The sequence below is a fragment of the Peromyscus leucopus genome, chromosome 8b (assembly GCF_004664715.2).
Source record: "Peromyscus leucopus breed LL Stock chromosome 8b, UCI_PerLeu_2.1, whole genome shotgun sequence".
NCBI lineage: Eukaryota > Metazoa > Chordata > Mammalia > Rodentia > Cricetidae > Peromyscus > Peromyscus leucopus.
Window position 1 is genome coordinate 42,421,643 of NC_051086.1, and position 15,858 is coordinate 42,437,500.

Below are 15,858 nucleotides of genomic sequence, written 5' to 3' on the forward strand. Positions count from 1 at the left end.
TGTCATGTTCCTCAACCCCTGCCAGTCTGGATACAGTGTAAGGTACCCATCATTCCATGTTCACTGAGCAAGTAAGTGGGTGAGAGGATGTGAGTTTCCTATCAGGTTTCCCTAGTATGTGTTATTCCATGGGCAAAGGACAGCGTTAACAGAGCATAGCCTGGCTGTGTTCTGGTGGACTTGCTATCCAGGCCCTGGCCATCCTCATCTCCTTACTGTGTCCTCTTTCTGTCTTTGACCAGGTTAGGCCTGAAAGGCCTGTTATTCCTGATGTATTTTGAGCTTGATCTTGAGTTCCTCACTTTCTAGTTACTTTGAAATTTGGGCAATTTTCAAAGGGTATTTGAATGCCTTTGGGCTTTTAGCTTATATAGCTCCAGCTAAGCCTTCTCCGAGGTGGCCCACTAATGTCAAAGGTCAGCCTGTGGCCCATGGTCTTTAGTGATTGGCAGGGAAGAGTTTTTGTGAGCTAGGAGGTGTACTGGTCTACAAATGATCTATGTCAGCCAGCTTCTTGCACCAAGCAGAGCCTAAGGCTCCAGCCCCATTGCTCAGCGCCTAGTCTTCAGTTAGGTATCCTTGTTACTGAGAGGCTGCCAGAGGTACACTATTTCCAGACTTTGTCCCTGTCATCACACACAATTCTGGCCACATCACTTCTGTCACACGTCTCTGAAAGGGGCTGCTGTCTTATCGGTGGGACAGTTGCCTGGCACGCTTGTTGTCTCTTTCTGTTTCTCTGGTTCTTCACTAAGTGGTGTCATGCCTGCTTCAAGAAAGATACCATACCTGTACGCCTTCTTCCCCAGTTCCTCGGGTTCAAGCTTCACTTGTTGTTGTTGTGGCTGGCAGGTGGTTTAGGGGTGCCGGTCCAAGCCCTCTGTGAAGCCATTTCATCATCCACAACCTGTCAGCTCTGCACAGCTGTGTTCTGTCTCAAATTCTCAACCCATGTTCGCTTTTGTCAGGTCATCTTGGGCCCAGCCAAAAGCTGTGAGTGACTCCAGACAGCTGGGAGCCTGCTGTGGTAGCAAGGAGAGGCCTGTGGGAGGCCAGCTCCCACCTTTTAAAAGAGCTCCTATGAGGAGGAGAGAGGGACACGAAACTGTTAGATAGAAAGATAGCGAAGAGGAAAAAGACAGAAACACAGGATAGCTTTGGGAGGACCTGGATCAAAACCCAGCGGTCCCTTCTGCTTCTTCAAAAGGGCTTTTTATAACAATGCCAAGGGGCGGGGCAAAAGACCTCCCCCCTTACAAGATCAAAGCACACCACACAGCCAAGTGTAGACTCTTCCAAACACCTGATAACCATGCCTGTGGTCAAATCATCCCCTTATGCAGCCCTGCTGGGTAAAACAAGCTCTGATTCTCAGACCCTGATTAAGTTCTCAATAGGAAACCTCTGTGAGTCTCTACAGAGGCCAGGGTCTCAAAAGTTCTGAGGCAGTGGCTCTAGCCTCAGCTGGGTGCCAGAAGCACCATAGGAGGCTTTCACCCTCCTGATGGCCCAGTCCTAACCTAGGAAATAGGAAGCAGTCTCTGATCATGAGGCTTCTGTTTTCAGTTTTGGCTGATTCTATCATTTAGCAAATGCTGAGACTTATGCATATAGCTTGATTTATTAAACTACCTTCTCCAGGCTTGGGTTGCCAGCCAGCCTCTGCCTCCCTCCAATCAGTTTTCCCTCCTACTTACCCCAATCTTGAGATAGCACAGCATGGTTTGAATCTAAAATGCCTCACCAAAGGCCAGGTGCTAAGTGCTTGGTTGATAGCATGGATTCACCTATTACTAAGTTCATAATTTGATAGTCTCTTGGAATTGATAGGAATTTTAAAGGTGTAGGATCTAGTTGAAGGGAGCAGGTCCTTTGCTCACCCCACACCCCAGTCACTCATTTCCTCTTTTCATGGCACCATGATGTTTTGCCTCACTTCAAGCAATTGAGCTAGCAAACCATATATTGAAACCCTTGAATTTGTGACCCATGAATCAAAATAAAAATTTCCTCCTCCAAGTATATTTTCTCAGGTATTTTGTCACAGTAATAGAAGAACTCACTAATTCGTTTCGCTTGTTAGTCTCCCGTTTTCGTTTTTCATCCAAATGTCTTTGGGAAGGTCTCAAAAACTCATACTAAAAGGTGTAAGTTTTTAGCCAGTGATACTCCCATGCCCCCTTTGAGCTCTTAGACATACAGGGACAGTGGCAGGCCCTTTGGTAATTCACTGGAGGAGATTCTGGATGGTGATATAACTAGAGATGTGCTTTGGAAATGAATAGCACCTGGAGGCTCTAAAGCAGGAGCAATCACGAGTGTGTTACCTGTGGAGAGTAGTTCTTTCTTACAGAGGTCCATCTCCATGCACATGGACTGGCCTGAACAGTTTTATAAGTAAATGGATAGTGGTTGGTGAGAAGTACTGTTGGAGCTGATGGGAAAAAAGCTAGGCCATACAGTAGTGGTGTAGTGTGCTTAGCCAGGCACAGACATCATCAGAGAGAAAGAAAGTAACAGATAGGATTGTGCTAGAATTCCAGCAGCATGTACATTTCCTTCATGGGCAGCTAAGAAGCCTAAAAGCCACGATACCCTATGAGCAATGAGAATACCTACCACTTGCCTGGCGGGTTTTAATGTCACTCTCCAGGAAAGGCCTCTGGCTTCTGGATAAGGGGCTGATCTAGAGCTAGGCAGAGGTTGTACTAGATCAACCTGGAGCACCTTGTCGTTTTGGAGTGAGGAAGTACTCGGATACCACACAGGAGCCACAGGAAAAGCTCCTGCAGCCAAAGCTAAATGTGAGCAACAAAATGAATAATTTAGCATTTGATTATAGTCCAGGTATAAGTTAAATATTGACAAGTCTGTGCAGATATAAGTTGATGATTGATAAAGAAATAAACAAATGGGGAAAAGAGGAAAGAAAAACTGTACAAAAGAATTTCAAATAATCCATGCAGATTCTCTCCTTTTGTAGGGAACATCATCACTCCTTCTCCTCATCAAGCAGAATATGTAGTATGTAGTGATTTTCTTCTGGATCTGGGCTATGGTTTATCACAAGACATACCGAGCAGGCACTGGGGATCAACACTAACATCAGTGAGAAGTCCTACACCCTGATCAGATAGAATGAAAGATGTGCTCTACCTCATTGGCTTTCCTTCTTAAGATCCAGAACCACAGTCTAGCCATGAGAAAAACAGCCGGGCGGTGGTGGCGCACACCTTTAATCCCAGCACTTGGGAGGCAGAGGCCAGAGTTCGAGGCCAGCCTGGTCTACAGATCGAGATCCAGGACAGACTCAAAGCTACACAGAGAAACCCTGTCTCAAAAAAACAAAACAAAACAAACAAACAAACAAAAAAACCGAGAAAAACAAATATACCCAAATTGAGTTATATTCTCAAAATATATGGCTAGCACTTGCTGAAAAATAAGGAAAGTTTGAGAAACCATCACAGCCAAGAGAAGCCTAAGGTTCCATGACAATATAGTGTGCTATGGCCTTAGAACAGAAAAAGAACACCAAGAGAATACTCAGAAGACTCAAACAGCATGAGCTTCTATTGATTTGGTGTCAGTATTGGTTGACTATTCCTAACGATCACACCTGGTGAAAGATGTTGATAACAGAGCCACCTGGGTAATGAGTATGTAGAAATTCTGTATGATCATTACAACCTTTAAAAGTTTAAACATAGTAATAGAAAGAAAAAAAAGTACCAGAGACTCCGGGGAAAGAGGTTACCCTAGCCCCAGCTGCTAGCGTAGGCTAGAAAAAGAGGCTCCTTAGAGGACTGGCGGGGCCAGGACAGGGGCCTAGACTGCAGGAGGAGCAGCCTAGTGTGAAACCCACACACTAGGACCTCTTTTCTGCTTATGTCATGGGAGGCCTGGCTGTGGGTGGCTCAAGAGAAGCACAGGTGCCAGTGGGGCAGGGTGTGAGCTGCCATCCTTGTCGTCCTTGTCACATCAAAGCAGCACAGGACAGAGCTGCAGAATTGAGATGGATGAGGAGTCGTCTGCTAGTGTTGTGGAGTACGCTGGTTCTTGACTGCCTGCATGACCTACCTTCCTATCTTCCTGCTTCTCCAAGCTTAGGTGAGAGTCCTGCTGTGGCTGCTCGTTCTCTTCAGCTTTTGCTGCTTTCTCCTGACCCTGTTCTGCTTGCTTGGGAGGCTTATTCCAAGAACATGTAATAGACCAGACTGTCCCTCCCTCTCTTGTAACAGTCCTTATTGAGGCTTCACCTCTTCCATTCGTGGTCTGTCTGCATGATCTGCCTGACTCATCTCCCAGTTCAGCCTCAGGGAGTCAGAGCTTTTGTCGTCCAGTTTATTACTATGCTCCTGGCACGAGTTGCCAGCATCACCCTTGGCATACTGCTTTACTTCTCCCAGGGACTTTCTTTACCTATAGTGGAGATGATGCTACTTCACAGTTACAGAGATCCATGTTTATGGAAAGGGCCTTGGTGAACTTGCTCATCTGTCCTCTGCTCTCCTGCTCTTGGAGCCTACCTCTTCATAGGACTTCATAGACTAATCTAGCCCCTCTGTCACTTGCTGCATCCTGAAGACTCTTGGCCTCCTCACATCTGGCCTCTCTGCCTCCATGGCTCCTGTATTCATACCTTTCTCCTAACACTTAATTCAGCTGTGTGTGCCCTCTTCTCCTCTGCACTGTGCAACCTATGGCAGGTGCTGTGGTTCACTCCTTACTGTGGCTCCTGGCATTTTATCTAGTAGATCCTTTCAGAGTTAGTGACATGGAACAGGCCACTAGCTAGCTGCAAGTGACATTCAGACAGATAGCCATTCATTTAATCCATATACAAAGGCCAGCTCCTTAATACCATGTGAAAAGGCCAGCTCCTTAGTACCATGTGACAAGGGCCATCTTTGCAGTCAGAGGCTATGTTGTTCTGCTGGTGGGAAGGAGATGGGTTTCTTCAGGGTTGTGTAAGGACTTTGGCATCTCACCCCAAGAAATAGGGTGCATGCTGATCTCTGTGATCCAGGCTGTGTTGGAAGACTCAGGCCTCAGGTAGGGCAAATTTGTATGTGGTTTGACCTGGGATTACTACAGTCCAGAAACGGTGGTTCATATGTCAGCTGCTGCTGCTTGCCACTAGAAGTAAGAGTTGGTGGAAGGGCAAGGCCATGCCCAGTTGTGACAGCCTGTATTCTGAATCTACTGAAAAGGCTCTGCAAGGCCACCAACTAGAGCCAGAGTTGACCAGATTTCACATCGCTCTGTCCAGCTGTATCTGCAGAACTGCCACTTCCACATAAGGGTGTGATAGCAGCAAGGCACACTTCTTACCCTGTTTCTGCTCCAACTGTTTATTGTTGTTTTCCATCTTGGGACTCTGAATAGGTCTAGGCTGTGTCCATCCGTCCATCCGTCCAAATATGCATCACAAAAGTTAACACTTGAGCTGCTCTTACTTGCTAGTTCTGTGGCACTGAGTACACTCAGACTGCTGTGCAGCCATCACTACCATGTGCTCCAGACCTCTTTCCAAATGGAAACAGACACCATCAAATACTAACACACTATTTTTCTCCTGCAGCCCTTAGCCATTCCCATTCTACTTAAAGTGTCTATGAATCTGACTTACTAAGCCCCTCATTTAAGTATAATGACAGAGTGTCATTTTGTGACTAGCTGACTTTACTCAGGATTTAATCTGATTTTAACACCTATCAGAACTTTATCCCATTTCATGACTAAATACTCCAGTGTATGCATGGTCTACATCTTGATTTCCATCCATTCGTCAATGGGCAGTAGCCTTGCTTCTGCTTCTCTACTGCTGTAATAATGCTGTGGTAGACGTGGAGTGAAGTGCTTGCGTTATAGGCATGTTCCACCAGTGCCTGGTTTTGTGTGCTACTGTGGATGGGGCACAGGGCTTTGTTTATGTTAGTCAAGCGTTCACCACTGATCGATTTCTTTAGCCCTCTATGCTTAATTATTGAGGAATCTCCATAACTCTTTCCCATGGCAACTGCACCATTATATATTACTGTAAGTGGTGTGAGAAGGTTCCAGTTCTCTATCAGCATTTGTTGTTATCTGTCCATCCTCCCTTTATTCTGTTGTCATCCTAGTATGTTGGGATGTGGTGTCTTCTACTAGAGATTTTATTTGATTTCCTTGATGACTCGTGATGTTGAACGTATTTTCATGGGCTTATCAGGCACATGTCTTTAGAATAATGACTGTTCAAATGTGCCTGGTTCTTAACTGTTGTGTTCTTGCTCCTGGCTTTTAGTCCTTTGTGTATCCTGGATGTTTGACTTTGGCCGCTGTGTTGTTCACAAAGTGTTTCTTCCCTCTCTCACAGTTGCCCTTTCTATGGTTTTGGTTCTTTGGTTTGTTTAATTTTGATGGAGTCCAGTTTGTGGGTGGTGGTTGTTGTTGTTGTCTTTTTGCCTATGCTTTTGGTATCACATCTAAGAAATTGTCAAGTCCAAGCTGGAGCTTAACCTTTGGTCTTTTAAAAGGATGATTGGTTTTGCATTTCCCCTCTCCCTTTGGAGACAGGGTCTTGACATCTAGCCCAAGCCACCTGTGAACTCATGATCCTCCCATGTCTGGCGTAGTATGTTTTTAATGGTTGCTATTTGTTTTGACAGGTCTTGGTGACTTGGCCTTGAACTTTCTGTTACTTTGCTTTAACTCTGAGTGCTAGGATACAGGCCTATGCCACCACATCAAAGCCCCCGTTGCTCTTACGTAGTGGGGTGTTGTCACACATGATAACAGCAGGCACGTGGTTCTTAGGAAGGTGGTCAGGTGGGTGAAGGTGTCCGTTCTTCTAGCCTCAGCTTCAGGAGTAAAGTGGGCCTTGGCTGGGTGGGGCAGGCTTCCTAAGGGACCTAAAGTGTCTTGCTGCCTCATCAGCAACTCTAACCAGATTGGGCTGGCACAGCAAATGTGAGAAGGAACTTCTTGGGCTTGGCAATGTGTGACAAAGGTCCATGTTCTATTCTTTCATTCTTGCAAAATAAATTTAGGTAGTCTAACAATGCCCCCTGGAAGCCCTGGGTCATTTCTGTACCAACCTATAAAACCTTTGGACCTTTGCATATAAAGATGTCTCAGTGGGTAAAGGTGCCTGTCACCAGTCCTCACAGCCTGAGTTCAATCCCCAGGATCTACATTGTAGAAGGAGAGAATTGACTCTCTTTAAGTTGTTCTCTGACCTCCAAAATTGTACTGTGTCATGAGCACACCCACAGAAATGTGCAATGTATACACGTAACAAATATAATAAAAAAGTAACCAAATCACATTTTAAAGTAAAAATATTGATTTGTAATATTTCATTGTACATTGAATGTGTGCACTTGTATGTATATATGCCCATAACTAAGTAAAAGTGGTGTTTTCTATGGGTCTCAGGCAGGTGTTCTTGAAAGACCCATCCTGGGGCTTAGAGAGATGGCTCAGTGGTTAAAAATACTGGCTGTGCCAAGTGGTGCATGTGGTGGCGCACGCCTTTAATCCCAGCACTCAGGAGGCAGAGGCAGGCAGATCTCTGTGAGTTCAAGGCCAGCCTGGTCTACAGAGTGAGTTCCAAGACAGCCAAGGCTACACAGAGAAACCGTGTCTCAAAACAAAAACAAAAACAAAAAGTTAAGGCCAGTCATCTCAGCTGATTCAGGGATAAATAGGGACGTGCATATGCCCCTTTAGTAGAAGACATTCTTTGGGCACCTCCCTAGGAGTGGGATAACTGGATCATAAGGGAGTTAGTTCTGTTGTTAGTTTTTGAGAGGCCTCCACATTTCTGAAGTGGCTGCACTCACTTATACTCCCAACACTGGATAAGAAGAATTCCTCTTTCCTCATCCCCTCACCAGTACTTGTTGTCTTTGTCTTACTATCATTCTCACCAGAGTAAGATGAAGTCTCAGAATAGTTGTGATATACGTATACAATAGAATTTTATTGAGCAGTAAGGAAAATGAGATTATGAAATTTTCAGGAAAAAGGATGGAACCGAAAAACTTAAGTGAGGTAATCCCTGCTCAAAAAGGCAGATTCCCACAAGATTCCTTCCTATGTACAGATTCTCGGCTCTGGCTGTTCAATATGTGTGTTCATGTGGGAGAAGTGTGGGCAGAAGCCAGGGAACTAGAAAGGGCACATAGGACGAGGGGAAAACAATAGAGCAGAGGAGGAGGAGGAGTCCTAGGGGCAGACGGACACATTGCTGGTGGGGCAGGGAGAGGGCTGCCTGGGAACGAGAATCAACAAAATGAAATAGGTGGCAAAACCCTGATGGAAACCCACGATTTTGTAAACAGATTTAAAAATAAAAGGAAGAACAGTGGCCGGTGGTGGCTCACACTTTTAATCCCAGCACCCAGGAGGTAGAGGTAGCCTGGTCTACAGAGTGAGATCCAGGACAGGCACCAAAACTATACCCTGTCTCAAAAAAACAAAAAACAAACAAAAACAAATAAACAAACAAATAAATAAAAAGGAAGAGCCACAAGGGCTCAAATGGGATAAACCTGAGTTCGATCCCATGGTAGGAGAGAGCCAACTCCTGAAGCTTGTTCTCTGGCCTCCACACATGTGCTGTGGCCCGGGTGCGCGTGCGCGCACACACGTACTAAATCAATGTAAAAATTTTAAAAAGGAAAATAGCTTTCATCATAATAGCTTTATAAGGATTTCATTTATGTTACTCCCATTAAAAAGAAGACCAGTTAAAGAAGTTGACGTGGAGTGAAGAAGATGGTCCAGTGGATGGAGCACTTGCCCCCCAAGTGTGAGCGCTTGAGCTCAGATCCCCAGATCCACAGGAAACTGGGTGTGGTGGTACACATCGAGCACTCCAAGGATGAGGTGGGGAATGGGGGCATTGGAATCCTGGAAACTTGAGTGTCAGCTCTCCTGGTCAGGCGGTGGTGAACAGTAGAGACTGGTCTCAGCAAGGTGGCGGGGAAGGGCTGACACCATGCATGCTGTGGCACACCACACCCAGGCAGTTAGAGGGAGGTTTTCGTGTGTTTGTGTAGTTCAGACCCTTTCACAGCTGATAGTCAAGTGATTCGGCCACTTCAGGAAATAGTCTGTCACATTTGAAAGAGTGAAACATACAGTTTCCATTTGACCCAGCAGTTCTACATCTAGCTATCCACCTGAGAGCAGTGAAGATATGTGGCCATTCAAACATAGGAACATAAGTATCCACAGCAGTATTGTTCACAACAGTTCCAAGTGGAAAAAACCCATGAATCTATCAGTGGTAGAGTGAGAAAACAAAATGGGACGCGTCTACATGGTAGATTGCTATTCAGCCCGGACAAAAAAGGTACTGTGTTGAGCCTTCAGAGTGTGGTGAAGGAAGGAGCTTCCAGACACAAAAGACTACATGCCACTTGATTCCGTTTGTATAAAGTAGTGGATGAGTAACTCTTCAGAGGCAGAGAGTAGTTGGAGGGAGACAGAGGAAAATAATGGCTAATGGCCTGAGGTTTGTAGGAGTGAGTATTGTACAGTTCTATAAATGTTGAATAGCCATTGAACTATGTTCTGTAAACAGGTAAGTTGTGTGATATAAATTATGTCTCAGTAAAGCTGCATTAAAGAGAAATTAGCTATGAATGAGATAATTCAATTTTGGAAAATTTCTTCCCATCTCATTAGAAGCCCTGTGAGTGGATTGGGCTATAGAACCATAGTTACCACTTCCTTCTGTAGTATTTCCTGATTGTTCTTGTGTGTGTGAGACAGGATCCAGTAATGCTCCCCTTATGGTAAGTAGTGGGGCAGCAGGGGCATCAAAGATACTAGTTAGAAGTGAAATTGCTAATTTCCTCCTGTCCTGGCCTAGTGTGTGTTTTTCTGTTAGCCCTGGCTGGCCTGGTTGGCCTCAGACTTTCAGCAGTCCTCTGCCTCTGCCTGGATTACAGATGTGCAATTACAGATGTGCACTAACACACGTGCCTGCCTGGCTGCCTTTGCCTTCTGCTGACCATTTTGTAACCCTTTATAAAGGAAACAGAGCTGAGGCCTGGGAGTAGAGAGGTTGAAAGGTGAGACCATGGCTGCACTCAGTTGTAAGGCAGAGTCTTTGGCTCATGGTCAAGTGTCTGGTACAGGGTATTGCGGTGCAAGAGGGAAGAGTAGGGCTGTAGGGACCTGAGCAGTTTGGTGACACTGAATCCTTGAAAGGCCTGGTGGCCAGTATCTTGAGAAGGGAATAATGGAATTTTTGTTGATATATTTTATCATCTCCACTTAACTCACCTTTCTGCTTGATATATTTTCATATTTCATAATCTATTGACATAGGTCTGAAGTCCATAATGGCCATTGCTGTGTTGTTGTTTTGTTTTTTGAGACAGGGTTTCTCTGTGTAATAGCCCTGGCTGTTCTGGAACTCACTTGGTAGCCCAGGCTGGCCTCCAACTTACAAAGATCCACCTGCCTCTGCCTGCCCAGTGCTGGGATTAAAGGCGTGCGCCACCATGTCTGGCCTTGACTGTCAGTGTTCTGATCCCAAGGATTGGAATGGAGTTCCAGCAGTAGGGGAGAAGAGGCATCTTTTGCAGTCCCTTGCATCTGATCACTCTTGACTCTCTGCACAGTTTATATCATTCTGTCCTCCCAATACCCATAGCATTAGTTTTCTCTTCTGTCTCAGAGATAAGATGTTGCCTTGTCCAGGGATGAAGAATTCTTAGAGGACAGTTTACCCAAAGCAGGTTTATGAGGCATACTGGAGAGGGCCTGTGATTAAAACTTACGTAGACTAGAAGGGACTAACAAAGGAAAGAAGGGAAATTAGGATCTTGTCCTGGGTCCTGCAGAAAGTGACCAGACTCTGGGTCAGGGCAAGACTGGGTGTTAGACTACTGTCTCTGTCCACTGCTCCTCCAGAAGCCCTGCTTCTGGGTTGCAGGACTGCCTCTGCTGCAAAGCTGGGCTGGGCCTTCTTAATACACCCTTCCCCAGGGTATGTGCTCTGGAGCTCAGAGGCCCACCAGTTAGGGGGTCCGACTTTCAGCCATGGGGAAGAAAACTATCATGAGCCTTCTGTGGGTGAGAGCCCTCTATTCTGGTGCTGTGTCCCTGCCCCCTCCCCCCACACACACACCCCTGAGTCTGCAACAAGCAAGTTAGAAACCCTTAGATCATTCTGATGACCTTAACTGGAAAGGGCCTACAGAAGACCTGCCTAACAAGCACTTGACAGGTAAAACTCATGGGGTGGTAGTTCTGAGCTCAGTGTGGGTACCAGGTCTCATACCCTCCGACAAGGGTCCACCCTCATCCTCAGTCAGCAAGATGTTGGTAAAAATGGATTCATAGAGCTACAGAGGGAAGCAAGCCAACCGGAAGTATCCACCTGCTGCTCCAAACACTTAGTGCTAAGAAAGGAAGCCTATTAAGTAGTAGGCCTTGGGTGCCTGGGTGAGAAGTTGCTGTCTGCCCCAGAGCCTGCCCACCTGTGGCTTCTGGAGCAGACTGACGGTATTTCCCTGTAGAAGCTGGCAGCATAAAATAATAATAATTAAAAAAAACTGGCATGATATAATACACAGTACCCTGTCTGCCTTCCCAGAGTGTCTGTGTTTGCTGCGGGGTATTGGGAGGCTAACTGTCCAGGCCTTTTTTTAAGAAATCCTCTCATCCAGCCTTTCACTTCAATGGAAATCTCTCAAAGCTTTCCTTTTCTGATTTTGGTTTTCTGTTCTTAATTTTGGTGTCTTAACTGTGCCTGTGCGCGTGTGTTGATCCCTGCCTGTCAAGAAGTTTCTGCTCCTTAAAGCCCTGGCAGGTGTAGATGGGCCTTTGAGTGTGTCTCCCAGCCTCAGAGCTAGTGTTCAAGGATGTGGCTCTACCCTACCTGCTTCCTTCTGTCTTAAAAAACAAAAACAAAAACAAAACAAAAAAAAACAACTTGCTCTTGAATCTGCTGTCTCAGAGACTTTTCCTCACAGGCCCGAGACTAGGATCTTGGCTCCCTCTTCTCCCCTGCAGTCCTCACCGAGCTGTTCTATCTTGTGCCCTCCTCCAGGGCAAGCTAGGACACTATTCTCCAAGTAGGAGGTGAAATCCAGCTGGGTGTCCTCTAAAAATGTCCAGCTTGGCCTGCCCCTCTGTGGATGGTGGGTAGGACTTGGTGGTGTGAGGACGGAGGACTGAAGGAGAGGGCTGGGTACTGCTGGTGGCTGTGGGACCTGACACCCCTTTTGAATGACTTGTTTTGTACTTGCAGCCTACCACGCTCCCTCAGGGCACCATCAACATGAACCAGTGCACAGATGTGGTGGATGGGGAGGCCCGCACAGGGCAGAAGTTCTCCCTCTGCATTCTGACGCCTGACAAGGAACATTTTATCAGGGCAGAGACCAAGGAGATCATCAGTGGGTGAGTTGCCCAGAGCCACAGGAGGTCTGTTTGTTGACCCATTTCTGCAGACCCCAGGGCTGCTAGGTCTTCCTCAGAATTCTTCACTGGTTGGCGCCTCCCCTAACCCCACGCCTGTTCTCACCCTGTGCCTCATTGGTACTCAGCTACATAGTACTGCTTATGCCTTCCCCTCAGACAGAATAAGTCCTCTTGTTTCAGGCTGTGTGAGCCCTTTTGAGAAACATGTCCTGTGTAGCACTGAAAATTCCAGGTAATTCACATACATGTATTTCCTCAGTGATGAACCCCATTCATCGTATAAGGCTGAAGGGGACAGGTGTGTCAAGGCTTTGGAAGAAATCAATTTGGGGTTGAGGGGAACAGGCTGCAGCACAGGGTAGAGGACATGAAGCCCTCTGGTTTAAGCAAGTACAAGGCCACTGGGAGCATTGCCTTCCTCTAGCATCAGTTGTATCTCTAGTGAGGCTGTTTAGGAAGCCAGCCAGGACTGGCCAAGGGATATCCTTTGCTGGATGACTAAATTCCCCTTTTCCAGCTTCTGGGGACAGTATGGAGAAGGGCTTTGTGTGTCTTCCTGAGTTTAACCCAGAACATCAGATTTAAGGATTTCAAGGTCTTCTAATGAACCTATGGTCTATGTCAGGGAATCTGGGGGTTGGGAACAGGGGAGCAGTCAGGTGTGAGCCACCCTCCATACTCCTGACTGCACCTGGTGCTGCCTGGCCTGGTCCAGGACACCTGTCCCAAATGAGTCTTCTTGGGGAACCTCACCTCCCAGGCTTGGATCTAGGGAAGGCCTGAGTGGCATGTGGGATTGAAAAGGGAGTCTGAGGTCCTCAGGACAAGCTGGGAGTATCTGGAACTGGGTCACTGATGCCATGTGGTTCAGAGAGTTGATATTTAGCATCTGACTGACTGATCACTTTGACAACTACCCTGAGGTCCTGGCTCCACTCTGGGCCACCTCTCCTTGGTTACTCCTCTGTTGTCTCTTCTGTCAGCATGTACCACGGGGGGGCCTGCTAGGTTATTGGTTATTGATACCATGATAAACATGGTTATTGATGATCATTAACTGACCAAGATACCAGCAGCATGTGGCTTCAAAATCCTGTATGCAGGCTAGTACTCCCGGGGATCCACGGCTTATGTGGTACAGTGGTGTGGCCCTAGTTACAACAAGCCATCTGAAGCTCTTTCTCTCCACTCATTCCTGAAACCCCTCTTCTGACCCAAGCAGCCGCTTCTTTAGCCTTGCACACATGCTGGGACCTTTGAACCCACAGAAGTCAGGCATGGCACAGATGTTCCAGGAACAGGTGCTTTACCCTCACTTTCTGTCTCCTCTAATCTTGATGCCCTCTCCAAGGCTATTGTGGCTTTTCATCTGTGTATTCCAAGCCCCATTGGCCTACATGCTCTGGTTACATCAAAACCAGTTCCTAAGAAGATACTTTCACCCAACTGGATGGGGAGAGCAGGGACCCAGCATGGGCCCTTGTGTTTTGTGAAGTTTGGAGCCTTGTCTCTCTTGTGGTTCTTATAGTTACTGCTTGTCTAGACAGAAGGCTGGCTGCTGTACCCCATTTGGTCATGGCTGAGGCCAGATTTCAGAAGCAAGCCCTCTTATCCTTTATGTTACAGTCCTTCTGCAATTCTGAACATGCTCTCATCTAGCCGCTGGTCTCGGACATGAGATGTGCTCCAAGGGGTTAGGGGTACCCAGGGCTCTGGTTAGATAGTGGCAGTACCAGATCTGGGGTCCTAACCTTTGCCCACAGCTCTTTCTCTCTCCATGCTTTCTGTTGCTGGCCCAGAATGGCTTTCTAAAATGCAGGCTTTGATGAAGGAGCCTTGGCACCTGTGTGGCCTTGCCCAACCCTGGGGTACCTGGCATGTTCCTGTGTGAGTAGTGGTCTGATTGGTTAGCCTCTCACTCCTGAGGTGACCCACCATGGGAACTTTGCTGATATAACTCCCAGTTTTCTCCTTTAGGCCAGTGTCTGCCCCAATAGTCCTAATTATCTGCCATGGTCTGGCTGTGCACTTGTTAAATCCAAGTCTGGGAAGAGGTTTTAAAGTTGAGACTAGGTCCTGAGAATAGGGTCAGTAATGGGACAGTGATGTCCCTGCATTCCATAGTGCCTTTGGACCCTGCCTCTTTGTCAGAATAGAGAAATCTTCTTGCTCTGAGCTCATGGTGGCCGTGGAAGACTCATTGTCTAGCCTAGTCCTGATACAGCCTGTACTTTTCCTGGCTGCTGTACTCTCGTCTGGGGTAACCTGCTCAGTGTCTGACCGCTGGATAGCTATCTCCAGAAAGGGCACCTAAGGGCTTGAGGTCTCTACCACCCAGGAAGGCCTGGAGTCATGGATCCTGAAAGCCAGGGATTTACGTGGTGCTCTTTCTCCTCCCTTCTTCCCAGGTGGCTAGAGATGCTCATGGTGTATCCCAGAACCAACAAGCAGAACCAGAAGAAGAAACGGAAAGTAGAGCCACCCACCCCACAGGTAGGCGGGTTGGCATATCCTCTAGTGGAGCTGGGCCTGGGAAGAAGTGAGGGCAAGAGGGTGGGGAAAGGCCTGGCCAGAGCTCAGGTAGTCACAGCTTTCATGTCGCCGCCTCTTCCCTCCTGCCTGTACTCTAGGAGCCACAGGCCGCCACACATCATCCTCTTTGAATCACTGAGCAGAATAGCCTGCTAGAATGCCCTAGACTGTCTTCAGGAAGGTTCAGGCCAGCAGGCAAATTGCATTGTGTCCCTTCCCCTGCCTATCCTGTCAGCCTCTGGGAAGGGCAGAGAGATCTATTCTTCTGCCACAGCCAAAGGAAAGCAGTGGCCCTGCAGACAGCAGGCTAAGCAACAGGGAAGGTGAGCCCTGGAGGGCCCCTGCCTTGACTCACATGATCAGAGCTAGGTGGCTGAGAGAGCCTCACCAGGCCCAGTGCTTCCCTCCCTCCCTCCCTCCTCCTCCTACTAGCCAGTATTCTGGGCTCATTGGCGGAAGGGCTCTGCCCCTGTTCTCTCTGTGTTCACCACACCCTTGAGCTCTGGAAGGGTGAAATCACCATTCTGAATCTCCAGCAAAGGCCATTTGCTAGGGTGGTTACAGTACTTAGTGTTCATCTTTTCCCCTCTCTACCAAATGTTGCCCTCACCAGGGTTCTGGCCTACATTGGATAAATCAAGCTAGTCCTAAGAATGAGCAAGATAGTTCTTCTGGGTGTCAAAGCCAGAGTCCTGTGGAAGCAAAGAGAGGCAGCCCTGGGCCAGGCAGTCTTTGCTGGCTACTCTGGCTCCCTAGGCTGCAGAAGTGAGACAAGTAGAGGCTGCTGGTCTGGGTCCCCACATCCCTAGGACTGCTATGGACAGTTTCTCCTTCTAGGAGGGTGCAGCCCAGGCCTACCCTCCATTGACCAGCATCCATCCTGCATCTCATCCT

The 15,858-nt window shown here is 47.3% G+C and overlaps 1 protein-coding gene across 8 annotated transcripts in view; it reads left to right on the forward strand.

The window, feature by feature from the left end:
* LOC114682562 (myosin phosphatase Rho interacting protein) overlaps nucleotides 1-15,858 on the forward strand; it is a 118,755-nt gene that overhangs the window by 51,612 nt on the left and 51,285 nt on the right. For all 8 annotated transcript variants that reach the window (XM_028856490.2, XM_028856491.2, XM_028856485.2 and 5 more), the window contains exons 4-5: nucleotides 12,260-12,411; nucleotides 14,841-14,925. In XM_028856490.2, coding sequence (XP_028712323.1) covers nucleotides 12,260-12,411; nucleotides 14,841-14,925 — 237 coding nt within the window. The remainder of the gene's footprint in view (nucleotides 1-12,259; nucleotides 12,412-14,840; nucleotides 14,926-15,858) is intronic.